This window comes from Tursiops truncatus, chromosome 7 (genome assembly GCF_011762595.2).
Source record: "Tursiops truncatus isolate mTurTru1 chromosome 7, mTurTru1.mat.Y, whole genome shotgun sequence".
In the NCBI taxonomy this organism is placed as follows: Eukaryota; Metazoa; Chordata; class Mammalia; order Artiodactyla; family Delphinidae; genus Tursiops; species Tursiops truncatus.
The window spans coordinates 105,403,657-105,420,397 of NC_047040.1; the positions used below are offsets into that span (position 1 = coordinate 105,403,657).

Here is a 16,741-nt window from a genome sequence, read left to right on the forward strand (position 1 = left end):
TAACTCCTCACATTTTCACTTGAGCATTTGTGAGCATGGATGGCATCTCAAGGAAACATGGCTCCAGGGTTGGGCTTGAGTCAGGGTGCCCTTGGGCTGTGCTGGGAGGGCTGGGGCTGGGAGAGCACCTAGTTGCTGCAGAGGAATCGTGTTCTACAGCAGTCAGGGCAGCAGCAACCGGAACCCTGGGAGCAGCGCACAGCCCTGCAGGGACCACTGCAGCGTGGAAAGTGCGCATCTCTGTAGCGATGTCTGAATAAATGCAACCTATCATACCTCAGGGGGTTATGTCCTCCCCATGTTTAGAAAAAAGCCTTGTCTTTTAAGAAGCCCAGGGAGCCAGCCTCAGCTCAAGCATCAATTCCCTGGGAAGGCATTCCCTGAGCCAGAGCATCTATATACCCCCATTCCTTACCCTTCATAACCATGCATTCATTTGTGTGAGTGTTAGATTAATACCTGTCCCTGGCCTGACTTCAAGCTCCTGGCCCATGGCTCATTTCTGTGCTTACCATGATCCCCCGTGCCTCACAGAATGCCTGGCACACAGAGGGGCTCAAGGTTCATCCATTCCCAAACCAAAGAGGCTGAACTACCTCCATGGGACCTAAGAGACGAAAAAAGCTGGGGACTTCCCCGGTGGTGCAGTGGTTAAGAATCCGCCCGCCAATGCAGGGGACACAGGTTCGATCCCTGGTCCGGGAAGATCCCACATGTTGCGGAGCAACTAAGCCCATGCGCCACAACTACTGAGCCTGCTCTCTAGAGTCCACGAGTCACAGCTATTGAGCCCGTGTGCCTAGAGCCCATTCTCTGCAACAAGAGAAGCCACCGCAATGAGAAACCGGCGCATCACGACGAAGAGTAGCTCTCGCTCGCTGTGGTTAGATAGAGCCCGTGGGCAGCAATGAAGACACAACGCAGCCAAAAATAAATAAATAGATTAATTAGTTAAAAATATATAATAAAAAATAAAAAAATCCCATATTTCCTGCTTTTTCAGTAGAAAAATTCAGTAGAGCCAAACTCAACAAACTCAGTATGGCCAAATGAAAGGAAACAGAGCTAGAAATAAAATGAGCCAATGAATAAAATCATTTTCTGTGCTGTCATGGTTAGGCACAGATAAGAAATGCAAGCGGAGAGTTTAAAAGTTTAATAAAATGTTTTGCCTTAAAAAATATGTTGTTACAGTTTGGGAGAAACAATTGTCTGCTGGAAATAGTAATATAATTCACGGTCCTCCTTTTCAGATCCCACTCAGAAATAAAATTCTGGAGGTTTTTATTAAAGAATGTTGATTGTTTACAGTAATAAGCACACAACTCCTACCATCTTTTTAAGTCATTTGACACTTTTCACATAGTCCCTGGTATGGTTCATTGGCCCATAGGTTATGTCTCTTGCCTTCTGAAATATGTTTTCACTTCTATATTTTTCACACCAGGACTAGTTTTGTTTTTGACAGGCAAAAGGAACACATATACTTAACAAATTAATTGTTCACGTAATGGAGCTTCTTGGGTCAGTTGCTTTGGGACAAGAAACAAGGCATTCCTAAGTTTCTTAGAGAATATACAGGCAAACAGATGCAAAGAAACATCTGTATCCCCTTGTTTACAATAAAATATCAAAGCAACAACAACAACAAAAACGTTGGTTGGTTACAGAAGCAAAGGTCAGCCCCAGACTCTCCTCCAGAGATATTAGTGCCTCAAAGACATAACTAAACATAGCAAAGGGAGAGGAATTTTGTTCAATCTTTCTATTGACAACAATGTGTTAGTTCCTCTCCCTGGCTCTGGATAATCCAGCTGCTGACCAAGTCAACTCCTAAATCCTTGTCTGCCTTTATCTATCTTGTATCTCTCTCTCCCACCCCTCCCCCATCCATCCATCTTTCTACCTATCTATCTATGCATCTATCTGTCCGTCTGTCTATCTATCCATCTGTATCTATCTATCATCTATCTATTTACCTATCTAGCTATCATCATTTTAGCTTCTATTTGCATCCTCTGATTTACCTTTCACCTGTTTACCTACCTTGGTAGCTCACGCTATGAGTGAATTCTGACTTCCTACATTTGGTTACATTTGTTCCCATGATGCAGAAAAGTTCACCATTCATCATAGGATTCTCTACTGAAAAGCCAGGGTGTGGGGCGGCACTCATCCCATTTCACTTCCTTGACCACACCTGTTGGCCCCAATCATCTCATGAGAAAGAAGACCATGGAAGACATAATTAGGGGTGAACATAATGAAAGATGCAAATGCAGAATATAGTTTGAGGCCCCTAACTGAGTACACTAAAACACCTGGGAAAAACTCATTTCTCTAGCAGCTAAGGCAATTATGGCACCATATTGGTCTGTGTACTGTTCCCCTCTACTGATAGAAATAAACATTCAGCTTTGTAGTAAATTAATTGTTTTTCCTATGATCGAAAGAAAGAATCATAGAAGGATTATTTGGTCAAACTCATATATAAGGACATTGAATATCATCATAGACAGTATATTAATTTTACATGAGATGCATAAATGGTATGACAAAGATGCAGCCGAACATTATTTTTTGCACAAGATAAGAAAAGCATAAAGGCAGAGGACTGAAATTGAGACAATTCTGTAAAGGTATTTCTGCCAGAGAGATAACAAATATTTGTGCTAGACATCACTTCACTTCAATATGTGGGTTCTCATATTATTCTTTATTGCCCACTAGAAATGTAAATTTTGAAGCCAAACCAGCATGGGTTTAAATCCTGTGTCTACAAATTATCAGAAGTGTGCCTTGGCTAAGTTGTTTGAATTCTGTGGGTCTAGGTCTTCTTTTAGAGATAGGTGTGAAAAAAAATCTATCTCACAGAAACTGTTTAGGGAATTAACTGAAATAAATTTCTAGTGTGTGAAAAAAAAATACCTACTAAATAATAGATGCACAATATTTGTTAAGAAGAAAGTATAAGGTGTAAGATGGGTTCTACTTAAGGTAGTTTAAAATTTAAGCTGTTAACAATTTAGTTGTGTTAACAAGAATAGAACACGTAGGAAGATTGAAACTGAAAGGAGACAATTTGATCATTAAAACGGATGGAATTGATAAAGTCATCTTGTTGAGTTCAACTTATTGACCTACTTACATCATTTTGTAGCTGGTGTAACTCAGGAAATATGAACCAAAAAAAGCAGCCTCTTTACTCATTGCCCTCAGTAAATTGCCCCTTGAACTGATCAAATGGTTTTTTGGCAATCCACTTCAGTGCTTTTTTATTGTAATCTGAGTTTTTTGTTTTAGCTCTTGTGTAGAAAATCCAAAGTGGTGACTGTCTCGTTAATACAGAGTACTTGCTGTTCTCACCAAAAAAAAAAAAAAAAAAAGGCAGGGAACAAATAATCAAACATTGCTTAAAGGGATAAAGGTGCAGCCGCGTAGCACAGGGAGATCAGCTCGTGCTTTGTGACCACCTAGAGGGGTGGGATAAGGAGGGTGGGAGGGAGGGAGATGCAAGAGGGAAGAGATATGGGAACATAGGTATATATATAACTGATTCACTTTGTTATAAAGCAGAAACTAACACACCATTGTAAAGCAATTATACTCCAATAAACATGTTAAAAAAAAAAGGGGGGGAGAAAGGTGAGGGAAGACATGAATCTGGATGACAGACACAAAGCGAAGTGACTGCTTTCATCTCTGCTTTGTGCCCAGAAAATTTAAATTAAGGCATTAAGATATTTCTCATGGGAACCTTTTAAAGGGCCAGTTAGCATTTACTATACACCAAGATTGCTTACTGTGAAGAAATGTTAGCAGGAATGAAGAACTATAAAGCTGACAAGGAAAAGTCAAATAATCCAAACAGGATAAAATAGTATATACTCAACAATTACCCCTGATGATGGAAAAAAAAATTGGCTTTGATTGCTTTTAAAAGGAAAACAGTTAAAAAAAACCCGCTAATCCTTTAAGCCAGTTGTCTTTACAAGTCTCTTGGAATGGGTTTGTTAAATGAAATCTCTAAATAGCTCAGTTAAGTAAGTTCACAGAACAAAAATCTCTTTAATGGAGATAAAAGTTTTAATGTATTTTGACAGCCACACTGGAAATTAAGGCTGAGATTATATCATAAAGAAGTAAACCCATATTGAAATGTATTCATCCAATCCTGCCATCTCTCTAAAAATCCCCAGCTCCTGCTCGGAATAATTTGTTCAGATAGGTTTCCTAAGTATAATATCTGAATAACTCTGACTTTTGATTTGTCTGTTGTTGTTCTTTGCCAAAAGAGAGACTGAAAGAAAGAAAGGGAGTGAGCAGAGAGGGGAAAGGAGGAAGCAAAGAGGAAGGAAGGGAGAAAAACAAACAAACCAACCATGCTTTGGTCAGTTTGTTTTGACAATTGAAGTCTCAGGTTGTCTGAGGAATTATGAAGAAACATGTTTCATCTAACACTGTTCAGAATTCCTTAAATGTATTCTGGGATGTACAGACTGTTGAGACTGGTATAGATTGACCTCAGAGCACTCGTAAAAGTTGTTTGGCTTCTTAGTTTCCTTTGTAACCAATTTCCAAATATTAGCTATTTTATTTTACTTTACTTTTATTTTATTTTACTTCACTATTTTATTTTATTTTACTGTACTATTTTATTTTACTTTATTTTATTTTACTTTACTATTTTATTTTATTTTACTGTACTATTTTATTTTATTTGTATTTTTTCTCCTCATCATTTAATTTTGGCATAGAAATGGGAGCATTTCATTAAGTGAGCATAATTTTGGTTAGATTTGAATCCATGACTATTTACCATTGGATATCGCGTGGTAAAGTGTGGAAACTGTGTAAGGTGGTGTCCCCAAGCTCTCTGGTCTTCAGGTGTCACACTTCCCTTAATTCCCAGGTGACATCGGTCAAGCCTCCATTTTCCATGACTGCTCTGGCCTCTAAAGTTTTCTGAGATGCTAAGGAATGCTTCCTTGTTCTTCAAATCCATCTTGGCTGTTACTCTTTATCTCAACCAGGAGGACTCATGGCCTTTTGCTGTATCAGGATCTACTTCTCCAGATTCTCCAAATAAGAATATAGGTCCCTCCTATAATATCTAAAGTCCAGGTAAAACTTACCTGGAGGGTTTGGAGATAAGAAGAAAGCTTGATAATAAGTAAAAGAAAATTACAACACAGAAAAGCTTCAAACTGGTGATCACGTATTAAAGACCCTAGACTTACACGTGGTTCAGCACCTCCTAGCAGGTGACCTGGCCCAGAATCTCTCTCCTTCACCCCTGGCTCAGAAGGCCTTTGCAGAGACTCACGTAACTGCCCCCACAAGGTACCTCTTACCAGCCCCCCTGTGCTCCAAAGCCAGGGGAGCATACTTCTCCGAGCTTTCTCTAAGGGCCTGGTGAAAGGGGGCAGCATGCAGTTTCCCCTAATACCGACTAGGGTTCTTGGCCTCTTTAATCGATAGAAATTGATAAGAGGCCAGACAAGAAATTCAGGTAAGGTGGTATTGGGGCTCCTGCTGCAGCAGGGGGGAGCGAGAACAAGCAACCAGTTCCCTTGCTCATTCCCTCGCTCCCTGGGGGGGTGGGGGAGGGAGGCGGGGCCAGCTGGTTCCTTATATAGGGTGAGGGTAGGGGTGGGTCCAGGGGTAAGCCTGGCGGGTGGCTGAGGTGTTTTGCCCCCCCCTTAGGTGATGCCGTATTTAGGGGGTAAGCGCAGTACCCTGCTTTTGCTCCTGGCTCTAAAGAAGTGCCAGTTGGGTTTTTGGTCTTTTTGTATCTTGTCTGTAATTTGCCCCAACTGCACATGTATGCATTATTTTAAAAATTTATTTATTTTAGTTTATTTATTTTTGTCTGCGTTGGGTCTTCGTTGCTGTGTGCGGGCTTTCTCTAGTTGCAGTGAGCGGGGTCTGCACTTCATTGAGGTAGGCGGGCTTCTCGTTGCGGCGGCTTCTCTTCTCTGCAGCATGTGAGATCTTCCCGGACCAGGGCTCAAACCCGCGTCCCCTGCATTGGCAGGCAGATTCTTAACCACTGTGCCACCAGGGAAGCCCTATGCAGGTATTTTTAGTGCCTTAGAGTTTCCTTGTATTTTGTTTCTGGCGGAGACATTTGTCCAGATGCAAGCACTGCAGCAAAGGGTCCCACATCCCAGGGCCCAGTCTGTCTCATCCCCACCCCAGGCTCAGGCTTGTTCTGGGCACAGGCCACTTGCCATGGTCCCAGGTTTCATCTCATCCAAACAGGATCATGGCTTTGCTTTGGCAGAACCACGAGGCCAACTGAAGAATTGTGCTTTATTTTCGACAAAATGAAACTGCAATTTCTCCCTGTTAGGAATGAGAAAACACGATCAGCTGTAAACTAGCAGTTGGTCCTGGCTTCTAGCCACCAAGGTTTTAAAGTGTTGAGAGTAAATTCGAGAACCCTCTGTAAGAGATGTCAGTTTTATTTCATACATTTCTAATACCTAATTGTTACAGCTACTGTGTGCTTTCTCTAGCCATTAATAATAAGAGAATAAAGAGCATGGAAGTAGGAGAGACAGAAATCATCCATTACTGGACCAGCATCAGAAACACAGCCCCCGACAGTGTGCCGCTTAGACTCCCATGGATACTGTGAGCCCATCCTGATCCTGTGCAGACAAGTGACATATTAACAAAGAGAAGGAGAAAATGAATCGTGAACATGTGATGAGTGTTTGCTGCATGCAGGAATCGCTCGGTATTTAACACGTACCGTCTCCTTTCATCCTTATAACAGCCCTCTGACATATACAGAGCTGTTATCCCCATTTCACAGAGGAGAAAACAAAGACACAGAGAGGTTCAAATACGTACCCAGGTCCCAGGGTGATGAAGACAAGATTGAAGCCCATTTGGCCGAATTTCACTCTTGCTTTTCACTGTACTCCTTGCTCTGAGAATCATGTGTCCTGCCTGCATGCCAAAGGAGTCTAGTCAAACTCAAATCTAGAATCTAGGCTCAGCGTTCCATGAAAGGGTCAAGGCCTCATGTCACGGCAGTATTTTATCGGTCTTTTTAAACAATTTTTTTTTTTACTCAGTAAAATAGGAACTAAAATACTTTGGATCTTACCCTGTGCTAAATGCAGGGCTAAAGACTCTTCCAAAATTTAAATTCATTCAGAAAATGAAGACTCTTGTAGATGAAACAAGTGTGTCCATTAATAAAGCAAAGGAATGAATAAAGATGTAAATGGGAAGTGTTGGGCATGGGCTCTATAAGGTGATGGTTTAGGTTTAAGTACATTTTTAATACATAATGCTAGACGTATGGATGTTATCAGATGGATAGTATATAGATATATAAATTTATATATATAAAACCTTGCTCTGAAAAAGTGTATTCTATATATATATATACATATAAATAACATATAATATTTCCATTTTTAATACATAATGCTAGACAGGTATGGAGTTCATCAGATGGATAATATATGTATAATGGATTATAGTAAATACAATGGAACATATACATTATATAAATATTATATATAATATTTTATATATAAATGTATATAAATCCCTGCCCTGAAAAAGCATATTCAATATATATAATAGATAATATTTACATTATAAATATATGTAAATATAAATATTTACATGTTTAATATATAATGCTAGACAAGTATGGAGGTTATCAGATAGATAATCTATATATAATAAAATGGATTAAATAAAATAAAATGGAATATATAATATACATATTACATATATTTTATTATATATTTATATTTTATATATATATTTAAAATACTTCTCTGAAAAAGTGTATTGTTTCATGGTACAATCAGGTAAATGCACAGACATCACCACAATATAAGGTAGCAAATATTAAGTGCCATGATGGAGTTAGAAATCATGCATGAGGGCAGCTCAGAGGAGAGAGAGAAACAACCATGTGGAACAGGGAGGAAGGAGGTTTGAACCAATGGACAGACTGGGCTCAAATCTCAGCTCCAAGTTGGGCAACTTACTGGCCCCCTACGTCCCAGATATTTTGTTTCCCAAATGCCCAGAACCAGCATAGGATGTGAGGAGGACTGATGTGAGAACAGGTACTTGCACCATCAACTGCATCCAAGAAATGTTAGTTTCCCTTCCTCCTTTGCCTGGAGAACTAGGATTTGTTTAATAGAGAAGTCAACATATGACATGGGCTTGAAGAATAGTTATGATTGAATTGAACATGTAGAATAATAACAATAGTTAACACTTAATGTCAGTCATACGTTATTCCAGAACTTCATACTTCATGCAAGAAGTATTCTAAGCAATATCTAGGCAATATACATGAGTGTATATGTTCTTTAAAATAATTCCAGCATGAGGTGTGAGCCATCTTCAAGTTAACAAATACATGTATACAGAAATCCCTGCATCTATACACACACACACACACACACACACACATTCTTCTCAACCATCCCCTGAGGGATGCACTTTTATCCCCTTTTTAAAGTTGGGCAAATATTAGGACAGAAAAGTTAAGTACTTGCTCAAGCTCTCACATCCAGTAAGTGGTGGAAGAAGGATTTGAGCCTGGGAAGCGTGGTCCAGAGTGCATCTTCCTAAATCCACATGAAAGTACCTCCATAGCACATCAGGACGGAAATGAGATTGCGTGGAACATCTGTGGCCAATGACAGTGAATGGCCCCGTTTTGGGAGTTTACAGTGCATGCAGGGATTGTGAGAAAGAAGACTCATAAAAGCAGAATGAGATCCACTTTGAGGGCATTGAATATCAAGCTGAGGAACTCGGAATGCCTGTTTGACTGGGTTCGGACACTGTCAACACTGCAGTCAGAACACATGTAGAATCATCAAGCTGGTCGGTCTGAACATCACTCTTTAAATTTGGGAATGAAGCAAAGTATGAACAGGGCCTGAGTGTCCCCCGCTGCAGCGAGGTACAAACACATTTATGCAGCCTTAATCCTCCACATTTGATATGGAGCATGCAGACGTCCCTGATGTTTATGCACAAGAGCAACTGAAAGGATGATTGATGTGAGCAGTGGAAGTCGCCGCTGCAAACTGTTGGAAAAAGGGAATCAATTAATAGTTTTAGGGGATCTGGTTTTGGATAAAAGAAGCTTTAATGCATGCTTCCTTTCCTATAGATTATTACCCACACTTAATGGATGAAGAAGCCAAGATTCTGAAAGATGGTACGAATGGCCTTTGGCTATACATGAAGTAATAGTAGATGGTGAATTTGAAGGGTCTCTTCCACCAAAGCTCTGCAGCTTCATGCTGCATCGTGTAGCCAAGGGTCGATAATGCTTCTCAAGGGGGATCAAGGTTAAGAAGAAAAGTGAAGAATGGAAACGTCGTGTATTTTCCACCTTCTGGGTGCTACAGTTGTGTAGGGTGCTAGAGACAGAAAATGAATGAAGGCACAGGTCCTCAAGATGACTGCTGGCTAGACGCAGAGACCACCATAAATGCATCCATTCTGGACTTTTTTGCTGTTGTGTTACTGTGGCAGAAGAGATAATAGCTCTAAACCAAAAGAGTATCACCAGCTTTAAAGGAAACATTTGCTCGTGTGCTTGAGGGAACCTGTAGCAGTTTGATATGGTGGAAGGAGGGCTGGGGAGGAGAGAAGAAGCAGGAGATGGTTTGTTAAACAGGGGGTTTTATAGGGCATACGGGGAAGTCTCTCCTTGATCTTAAAGCTAATGAACTCTCTTGTCAGATGGGTTAGATGGGAATAACTCTAGAGGGACGAGAATTGTCTGGAGGCTGTTGTGGTAACCGGAAAAGAGCTGATGAAGGTGGGGATGTAGATGGAGGTAGGGGACCCATCACCAGATATTGACTTTGGTTTTTACCTACTCAGGGGCAGGCCTCAGAGCTTGCAGCAAATATTCAGGTATTTTTTCTCAGTTTATTAGCCAAACTAGTATCAGGATATTAATTATTTTAGTGTATAAAATTCTCCCTCCCTCCCTCCCTCCCTCCGTCCCTCCCTCCGTCCCTCCCTTCCTTCCTTCCTTTTCTCCCTCCCTTCCTTCTTTATTCCTTTGTGCTTCAAGTGTCCCTTTTAAGAATGGAAATTCTGCATTTTCCCTAGGAAGGGTCATTGCTTGAGTTACTGACAATTTAACAGAAAAAAAGTTGAAAGTCAGCTAAGAGCAAAAATGGGACAAAGGAGTGAGGGAGAAGAGAAGGAGATCCTGATGAACTTATAGCCTATTACGTGGTTTTGCCAGAGGCTGACACGAAGTTGAAATCACTCTGCAGAGTGCTAGTTTGAGATCGAAATCTCATGAAAATGAATAATAATTAAAAAAAAAACACCAGACACATGATGTCTGATTTCATGTTCCTTTTTCCAGTGACAGTCTGCTGTCTCTTCAAAGATCCCTATTCAGGGAAGTTAAATTATCTTAGGAGAAAATCACCTACATGACAGGTAAATTGAGCCTTATCTGCTGGTGTAGAAAGTGGTATTGGAAGGGAACCTGAAAATCTCTGGGGAGGAAATAATGGTAAGATCATCCTAGAACATTTTAGTTATCACTTGGTCCTTTTAGAGCGAGCACCAGTCTTGGCCAATATATTGTATAGGACAGTAGGAACCAGACCCACAGTCTGCAGGTAGCTTGTGGGCTCAACAACTTGACCTTGTAGGCACAGATTATCATCAAGGAAGAAATATGAACAGTGTGAGCTGTCCACCAGCTCCTCTGATGCTTCTTCCTTGGCTGGTTCCTGATAGACTGGGTAGCATAGGATTTCTTAACTATGTACATGGAACCTTTATTCTCTTTTTGTCTCTCTGAAGTGCCCTAGTCCAAGAATCCAGAGCATTAAAGAGCTGTGATAGTAGAAGGAATTCTAATATGTCATTGTTTCCATTCCCCCTTTAACTAGGGATGCTCTTCATTGAGAAAACATCTGAAAACTCCTCTCTTGATTTGTCCACCAAAAGCTGTGAACAAGAACTTCCCTTATTATGACATTGTGTTTGCATTTCTATGGAGCACAATTAAGAGGCTCCATAAAAAAGTAATAGGCTGTATAATGAAACAAATTAGGGGAGCAAAGGCTGTGGATCATTTCTTCACTGAGTAAACCTCTATGGGCCTCGCCTGTGATTCTAGGAGAAGCCATGTGATTCTTGCAGTGCCATGGAGACAGAGACAGAAATGTAAATAAATATATGTATTTAGATTTTCAGGTGGTGATGCATTTAGGAAAGAAGATAAAGTGAGATAGGAGGGCAGGTGGTGCTGGGCAGGGGAAAGGAGTTGGGGAGATCACCTATTAAATCTATGGTGATGAACATAAAAGGCTGGCCAGCTGGGCAGCCTTTCTGTCTTGGTTTTTCTATTTTCCAGTTGCTCCATGGCTACCCTGGACATGCTGGTTAATCTCTTTCTTGCTCTGGCTCCCGCCCTTGCTGCAATATTTGTCCTTAATGCCAGGTCCTATGATAGGAGGCCAAGTCCTCCTGTCAACTCTGATGCTCGGTTCCCCATTTCACTGAGGAGGAAGTCCAGAAAGGTTTCAGTTTCTTTTTCGGAAATTGAAGAAGGGCAAAAGCATTGCTTCTTTTGCTTTAGTGGAGTATGAAAAGTCTGATTTTGATAAGTGGGTATTTCAGTCTTTTCCAGGCATGTACCGTATGGTCAAGCTGCCATACATGTTGGTGTTATAATTCTTAGGGCAGAGATGGAAACATAGATATGTGACACTCATCTCAACAGTCACTTTAGTACCCTTTATACATAACTCACCAGAAGTCACACAAAAATCAGAACTCCGAACAAATACAGCAATGGCAATGGAGGACTTTGTTGTCATAAGCATATACTCATTTTTAAACAAATATTTATCTTTATCTGCATAACATCCTCAAGAATGACTAGCAGTCTGGATCATCCAAGCCAGTAGATAATAAAGCCACATTTCTATTTATCTGTGCATTGATAGACATAATTTCTACATTATTAGTTGATTATATTTTATTTTCTAGTAAAACGTGACCCATACACCATCATTGTCATAGAGAAGATGATAGCCAGTTGTGTACCTAATGTTTCTATTGTTCTAGGAAGAGTTTTGAGCAACTTAATTGAGAAACTTCCTTCAAATCAATAATGCTTACTTGTTAAAGCAGAAGCCAATGGTGATTAGAAAGTCCTTCAACTTCTATTTTAAAAACAGCTTTACCAGTGCCCTTTCCCAGTGCTTGTAACACTTGAAATTAAATAAACTCCATTTGTGCTTGAGTTATTGGTGGAATAGTTTTAATACAGATAACAGAGGACCACACTGGTTCATCAAACTAGGAGAATGGTGAGGAAACGGGATATGAAGTTAATTACTTTTGATGGGGTAAGTGGAGGTAGAGATCCAGATGCTGTGGCCTTGGTGCTCTGCACCTATGAGAAGCCAGCGTTTTCTGCCCGAGGTCCAGTGCTGGTCCCTGAAGGCACTGGGCCCTCCAGTGGGAAAGGCATTTCGTTGAAGGCATTCTTTGCAATCTTGGTAGTTCCTCAGTAACTTCTTATGGCACTTCTTACCTATCCCATCATTGGGAATAAGCAGGGGCGCATGTGATACATTAGGATGGGGGTTCAGCAGTGTGTTTGGAGACTTTAATGAGATTTGCATCGCAAATAACTTTAATATGGGTAAACTAAAAATAAAGTGGAGAGGGCTTCCCTGGTGGCACAGTGGTTGGGAGTCCGCCTGCCGATGCAGGGGACACGGGTTCATGCCCCGGTCCGGGAAGATCCCACGTGCCGCGGAGCGGCTGGGCCCGTGAGCCATGGCCACTGAGCCTGCACGTCTGGAGCCTGCGCTCCACGGCGGGAGAGGCCACAGCGGTGAGAGGCCCGCGTACCGCAAAAACAAAACAAAAAAATAAATAAATAAAAAATAAAGTGGGGAATTCCCTGGCAGTCCAGTGGTTAGGACTCTGCACTTTCACTGCTGAGGGCCTGGGTTCGACCCCTGGTCAGGGAACTAAGATCCCACAAAATGTGTGTGCAGCCAAAAAAAAAAAAAAAAAAAAAAAAGAATAAAGTGGTTAACGTTAGGACTTCACTTAAAATTCCATTTTCTAAACTGACCAGACAGCAACCAAGTTTCAGGAGGATAACTGACAGCTCGGGTCAGGACACAGAGACTAGGAGAAAAATGACAACTTGGGCATTGATTGCACAAGAGCACATGCATGATAAAGGTTGTGTCAGGGCTGGGATGGGAATGAGGAAACACTCATACCCACTATAGGACGTTTCTACTGCCAAATACAGAGGAATAAATAAATATCTCTTCAGTGGTACAGTTACACCACCTGGAAAGAGCAAGAGCACACAGTTCCTAAGATAAGAGAACAGGCCATGAGTACATGACTGTAGCTCAAATTGTGGTCAATACCAAATGGGGATGAAAGTTTTTCTCTACTGTTGCCTTGAATCCTTGAGTTGTTCCTCTACTTCAGAGGCCATAACCAGGCAAAGGGAGCAGGGTGAAAAGTGGCAAGTATCAGTCATCCTCTTTGCCAACTATTAAGATCAAACTAGAAAGGTGGGACAACTCTAAAACAGCAGTCAAGGGCCGGCCTGGTGGTCCTAGTCTCATTAAATAACTGCTTCTATGAAATTACGGGTAGATGTACCACATATGCACTTATAATGGGCAATGTACTGCAAACAAGTTAGAAAAAAACATTCAATAGTTTAATTATCCTTTTTACCTCCTTCAAGTCTATAATTTTAGAATCCCTGTTTCTGGGTTGAGACAACGTCCAAACCTTTGACAAATCTACAGACAAGAATGTTGGATTTGAATCTCAAGGAATTCTTCTCCTCCAAGTCATTCTCTTGCAGCAGAGTTTTGGTGCAAAGTAGAAAGTGAGCTTCTCCCTTCTTCATAAGCCACCATGTGATATCTAACAGTGATTTTATTAATTGAAGAATATCAGAGTTATTAGCCAGTGGGTGTGTTGTGTCCAGCAGAAATGTCAGATTGTTCCAAGTACCCTAGATTCACAGATGTTATGAGGAGACAATCAAGGTTGAGGTTTGGATCATTGAAATGGATTCCATTCCATACATACATCCTTTACTTGCTGTTCTCTTTGGCCATTTGAGAAACCAATGGATCTTCTTTTTATTGTTTGGTATTGATATGACATTAGCATGCAGGTTTTATCTGTGAATATTTGAGTCAGAAAAGAAGGTAGATGGTAGCTCATTCATAATGAAGCAGGCAAATCAATGTGCTAACTCACATCCTACCTTGAAGATGAGGTACAGTTGGGCTGATGAAAACGTTCTGGGGATGGACAGTGGTGATGGTTGCCCAATAATGTGAATGTACTTTATACCACTGAACTATACACTTTAAAATGGTTAAAATGGTAAATTTTATTTTATGCATATTTTACCTCCGTGGGGGGAAAAAAAGATTAGGTTTGAGATTTTGGATTCCATCTGCAGAAAAAGTTCTACTCCAGAAATCATTCATCCAAATGAAGGCTAGGAGGCATAATTTTCGTGTGCCAAATATCTCCCATGCTGTGTATGCCTTTGCTTAAACTTCACAGGGAAATGTGAATATAAATTACATAAAAATCAGAGCCTCCTGTTCTCCCTCGTGGAGCAATTAACAACGGAATAGTTGAAAAGTGTGTGACTGTAGGAAAATCCATAGGCTTTGGAATAAGACAACTTTGGAATTGAATCATAGACTAATTACTAACCAATTAGATGATTTGAAGATTTTTTCTTCCTCCTCCTTTCTGTATCTCTAGGCTTCAGATTTCTTTTTAATCTGTAAAACAGTAATAATGATAATGGAAAGTGCTTAGTGTACTGACTGGCTTCAATTAATGGTAACAATTACTTCTGTGAAAGCCTCCCCTTCTAAGAAGAGATTTTTCAGTTATCTTCCATACTGCAGTGATTATGAACATGAGGAGTATCAGAACCTCACTGTGTTATTTACTTCGTATAGCTTTTAGATGTCATGTCTTATGACTTACTAAGATTGACTTATTTATAGAATGTGGAAGAGGGGGGTTCTTAAAGAATAATGTACAGTATCTCTGAAAAGAAAAATACTGTATAGGACATAATGCAGAATTTCCACCAGAGTCAGATTTCATTTGTAAGATCTGAGACGTTGAAGATATTCTCTAAAAGTTTATGGAGCGACGTAGGTGGGTTTCCACCTATGGTCCTCGAGCTCCCGTGAAGGTGGTGCCATGGTGTCGCAGACCTCACCTGGCCTCCTTTTCTCCCCACAGACCTTTGCAGGGAACATGAACGCTGACAGCGTGATGCACCACAAGTTACTGCACTCTGTGAGAGCCCGGTTCGTTCGCTTTATGCCCCTGGAGTGGAATCCAAGTGGAAAGATCGGCATGAGGGTTGAGGTCTATGGATGCTCCTATAGTAAGTACCCACAGGGGTTATCAACACGTGTGTGTGGGCGAGTGACGGGACCCAAGCGGTATCACGGTTACTGACATTGAGAATGCAATCTCCATCGTTTTGAAGTTATTTCTACACTTTAATGACTTATGCATATTTGAAACTGTGTAATTCAACCCAGAGGTAGAAAAACTCATTTTTTTAAATCTGTACAAGATTTATTTCATTAACCACAATGTTTAAGAGTGATGCTGTACACCCTAATACAGAAGGAGTGATTCAAAATCCATCAAGTTAAAGGTCAGAGACAAAGTCAGTGGCTTTGAATCCCCAGTCAGTAAGAGTTAGAAAGCCTTTTCACTTGCCTTGGAATGATGACACGTAACATCAGTAGATCGTTGTTTTCAGAGGTGGTACTTATTTTAAAGGTTGGCCTTAAGCTTCAGTAACAGTGTCATCTCATATCCTTTGTAGTCACAGCTGCACCCTAACCCGACTGCTTTGTTTTCTGTGGGGCAGAGAGCAAAATCTACTAGTTCTTAGGTTATTTAGGGATGAAGTAACTTGGTGGTGAGAAGATGCTATGGGTTTATCAAAACAAAATGTTCAAAATGAAGAGCTCTTGGAGTTTGAGATACCATTTGCCTTTGCAATACTAAAATAATTTAAGTTTAGTTCTTTCCTAGAAGTGCAGTGAAGTATTATAAAACTCTCCCCTTCCTTGTTCTAGAAGGGAAAGAGAAGAAACATTTCAACCCAGGGTAACACAAGAAATGCTTCTGTCTTAGAATTATGCAGGCCCTCCATCCCTCTGTGGGTTGTTCTGGCTGAATTTAAAAGTAGAGCTCCAGCCTGCAGATAAGGACGCTTGTAAACACCGGTAGAACTGGCAATCACTCTAGAATAAAATTATGCAGGGAAGTTTCCCATCCCTATAACTCTTCTCTGCAGGTTTTATATTGAAATCGAAAATTGCATCATAATAAATTGTTTTTCTGTCTTAGCAGGGACATCTCCTGCTTATAATGCTAAAACCCAATGACCCCTCATGAATGAACAAATTTGATTACTACCACTTTAGTATAAATTAGTCCAAGAGATCCCTGTTTATGGTTACAGGAGTGCCTAATGTGTTATACACTTGTACTGTTCTCCGTAGTGTGATCTACTGGAGGCTCACATCAGGATCAACTGAGTGCTCCTTAAAAATGCACTTCCTGAGTCCTGTTGCATACATACTGGATTGTGATTACTGGGGAGAGGGACCAAGAAAGCTGAGTGTTAGCAAGCGCC

The 16,741-nt window shown here is 40.6% G+C and overlaps 1 protein-coding gene across 2 annotated transcripts in view; it reads left to right on the forward strand.

The window, feature by feature from the left end:
* Window positions 1-16,741, forward strand: part of CNTNAP5 (contactin associated protein family member 5) — an 877,416-nt gene that overhangs the window by 384,313 nt on the left and 476,362 nt on the right. For both annotated transcript variants that reach the window (XM_033860287.2, XM_019931771.3), the window contains exon 4: window positions 15,322-15,469. In XM_033860287.2, coding sequence (XP_033716178.1) covers window positions 15,322-15,469 — 148 coding nt within the window. The remainder of the gene's footprint in view (window positions 1-15,321; window positions 15,470-16,741) is intronic.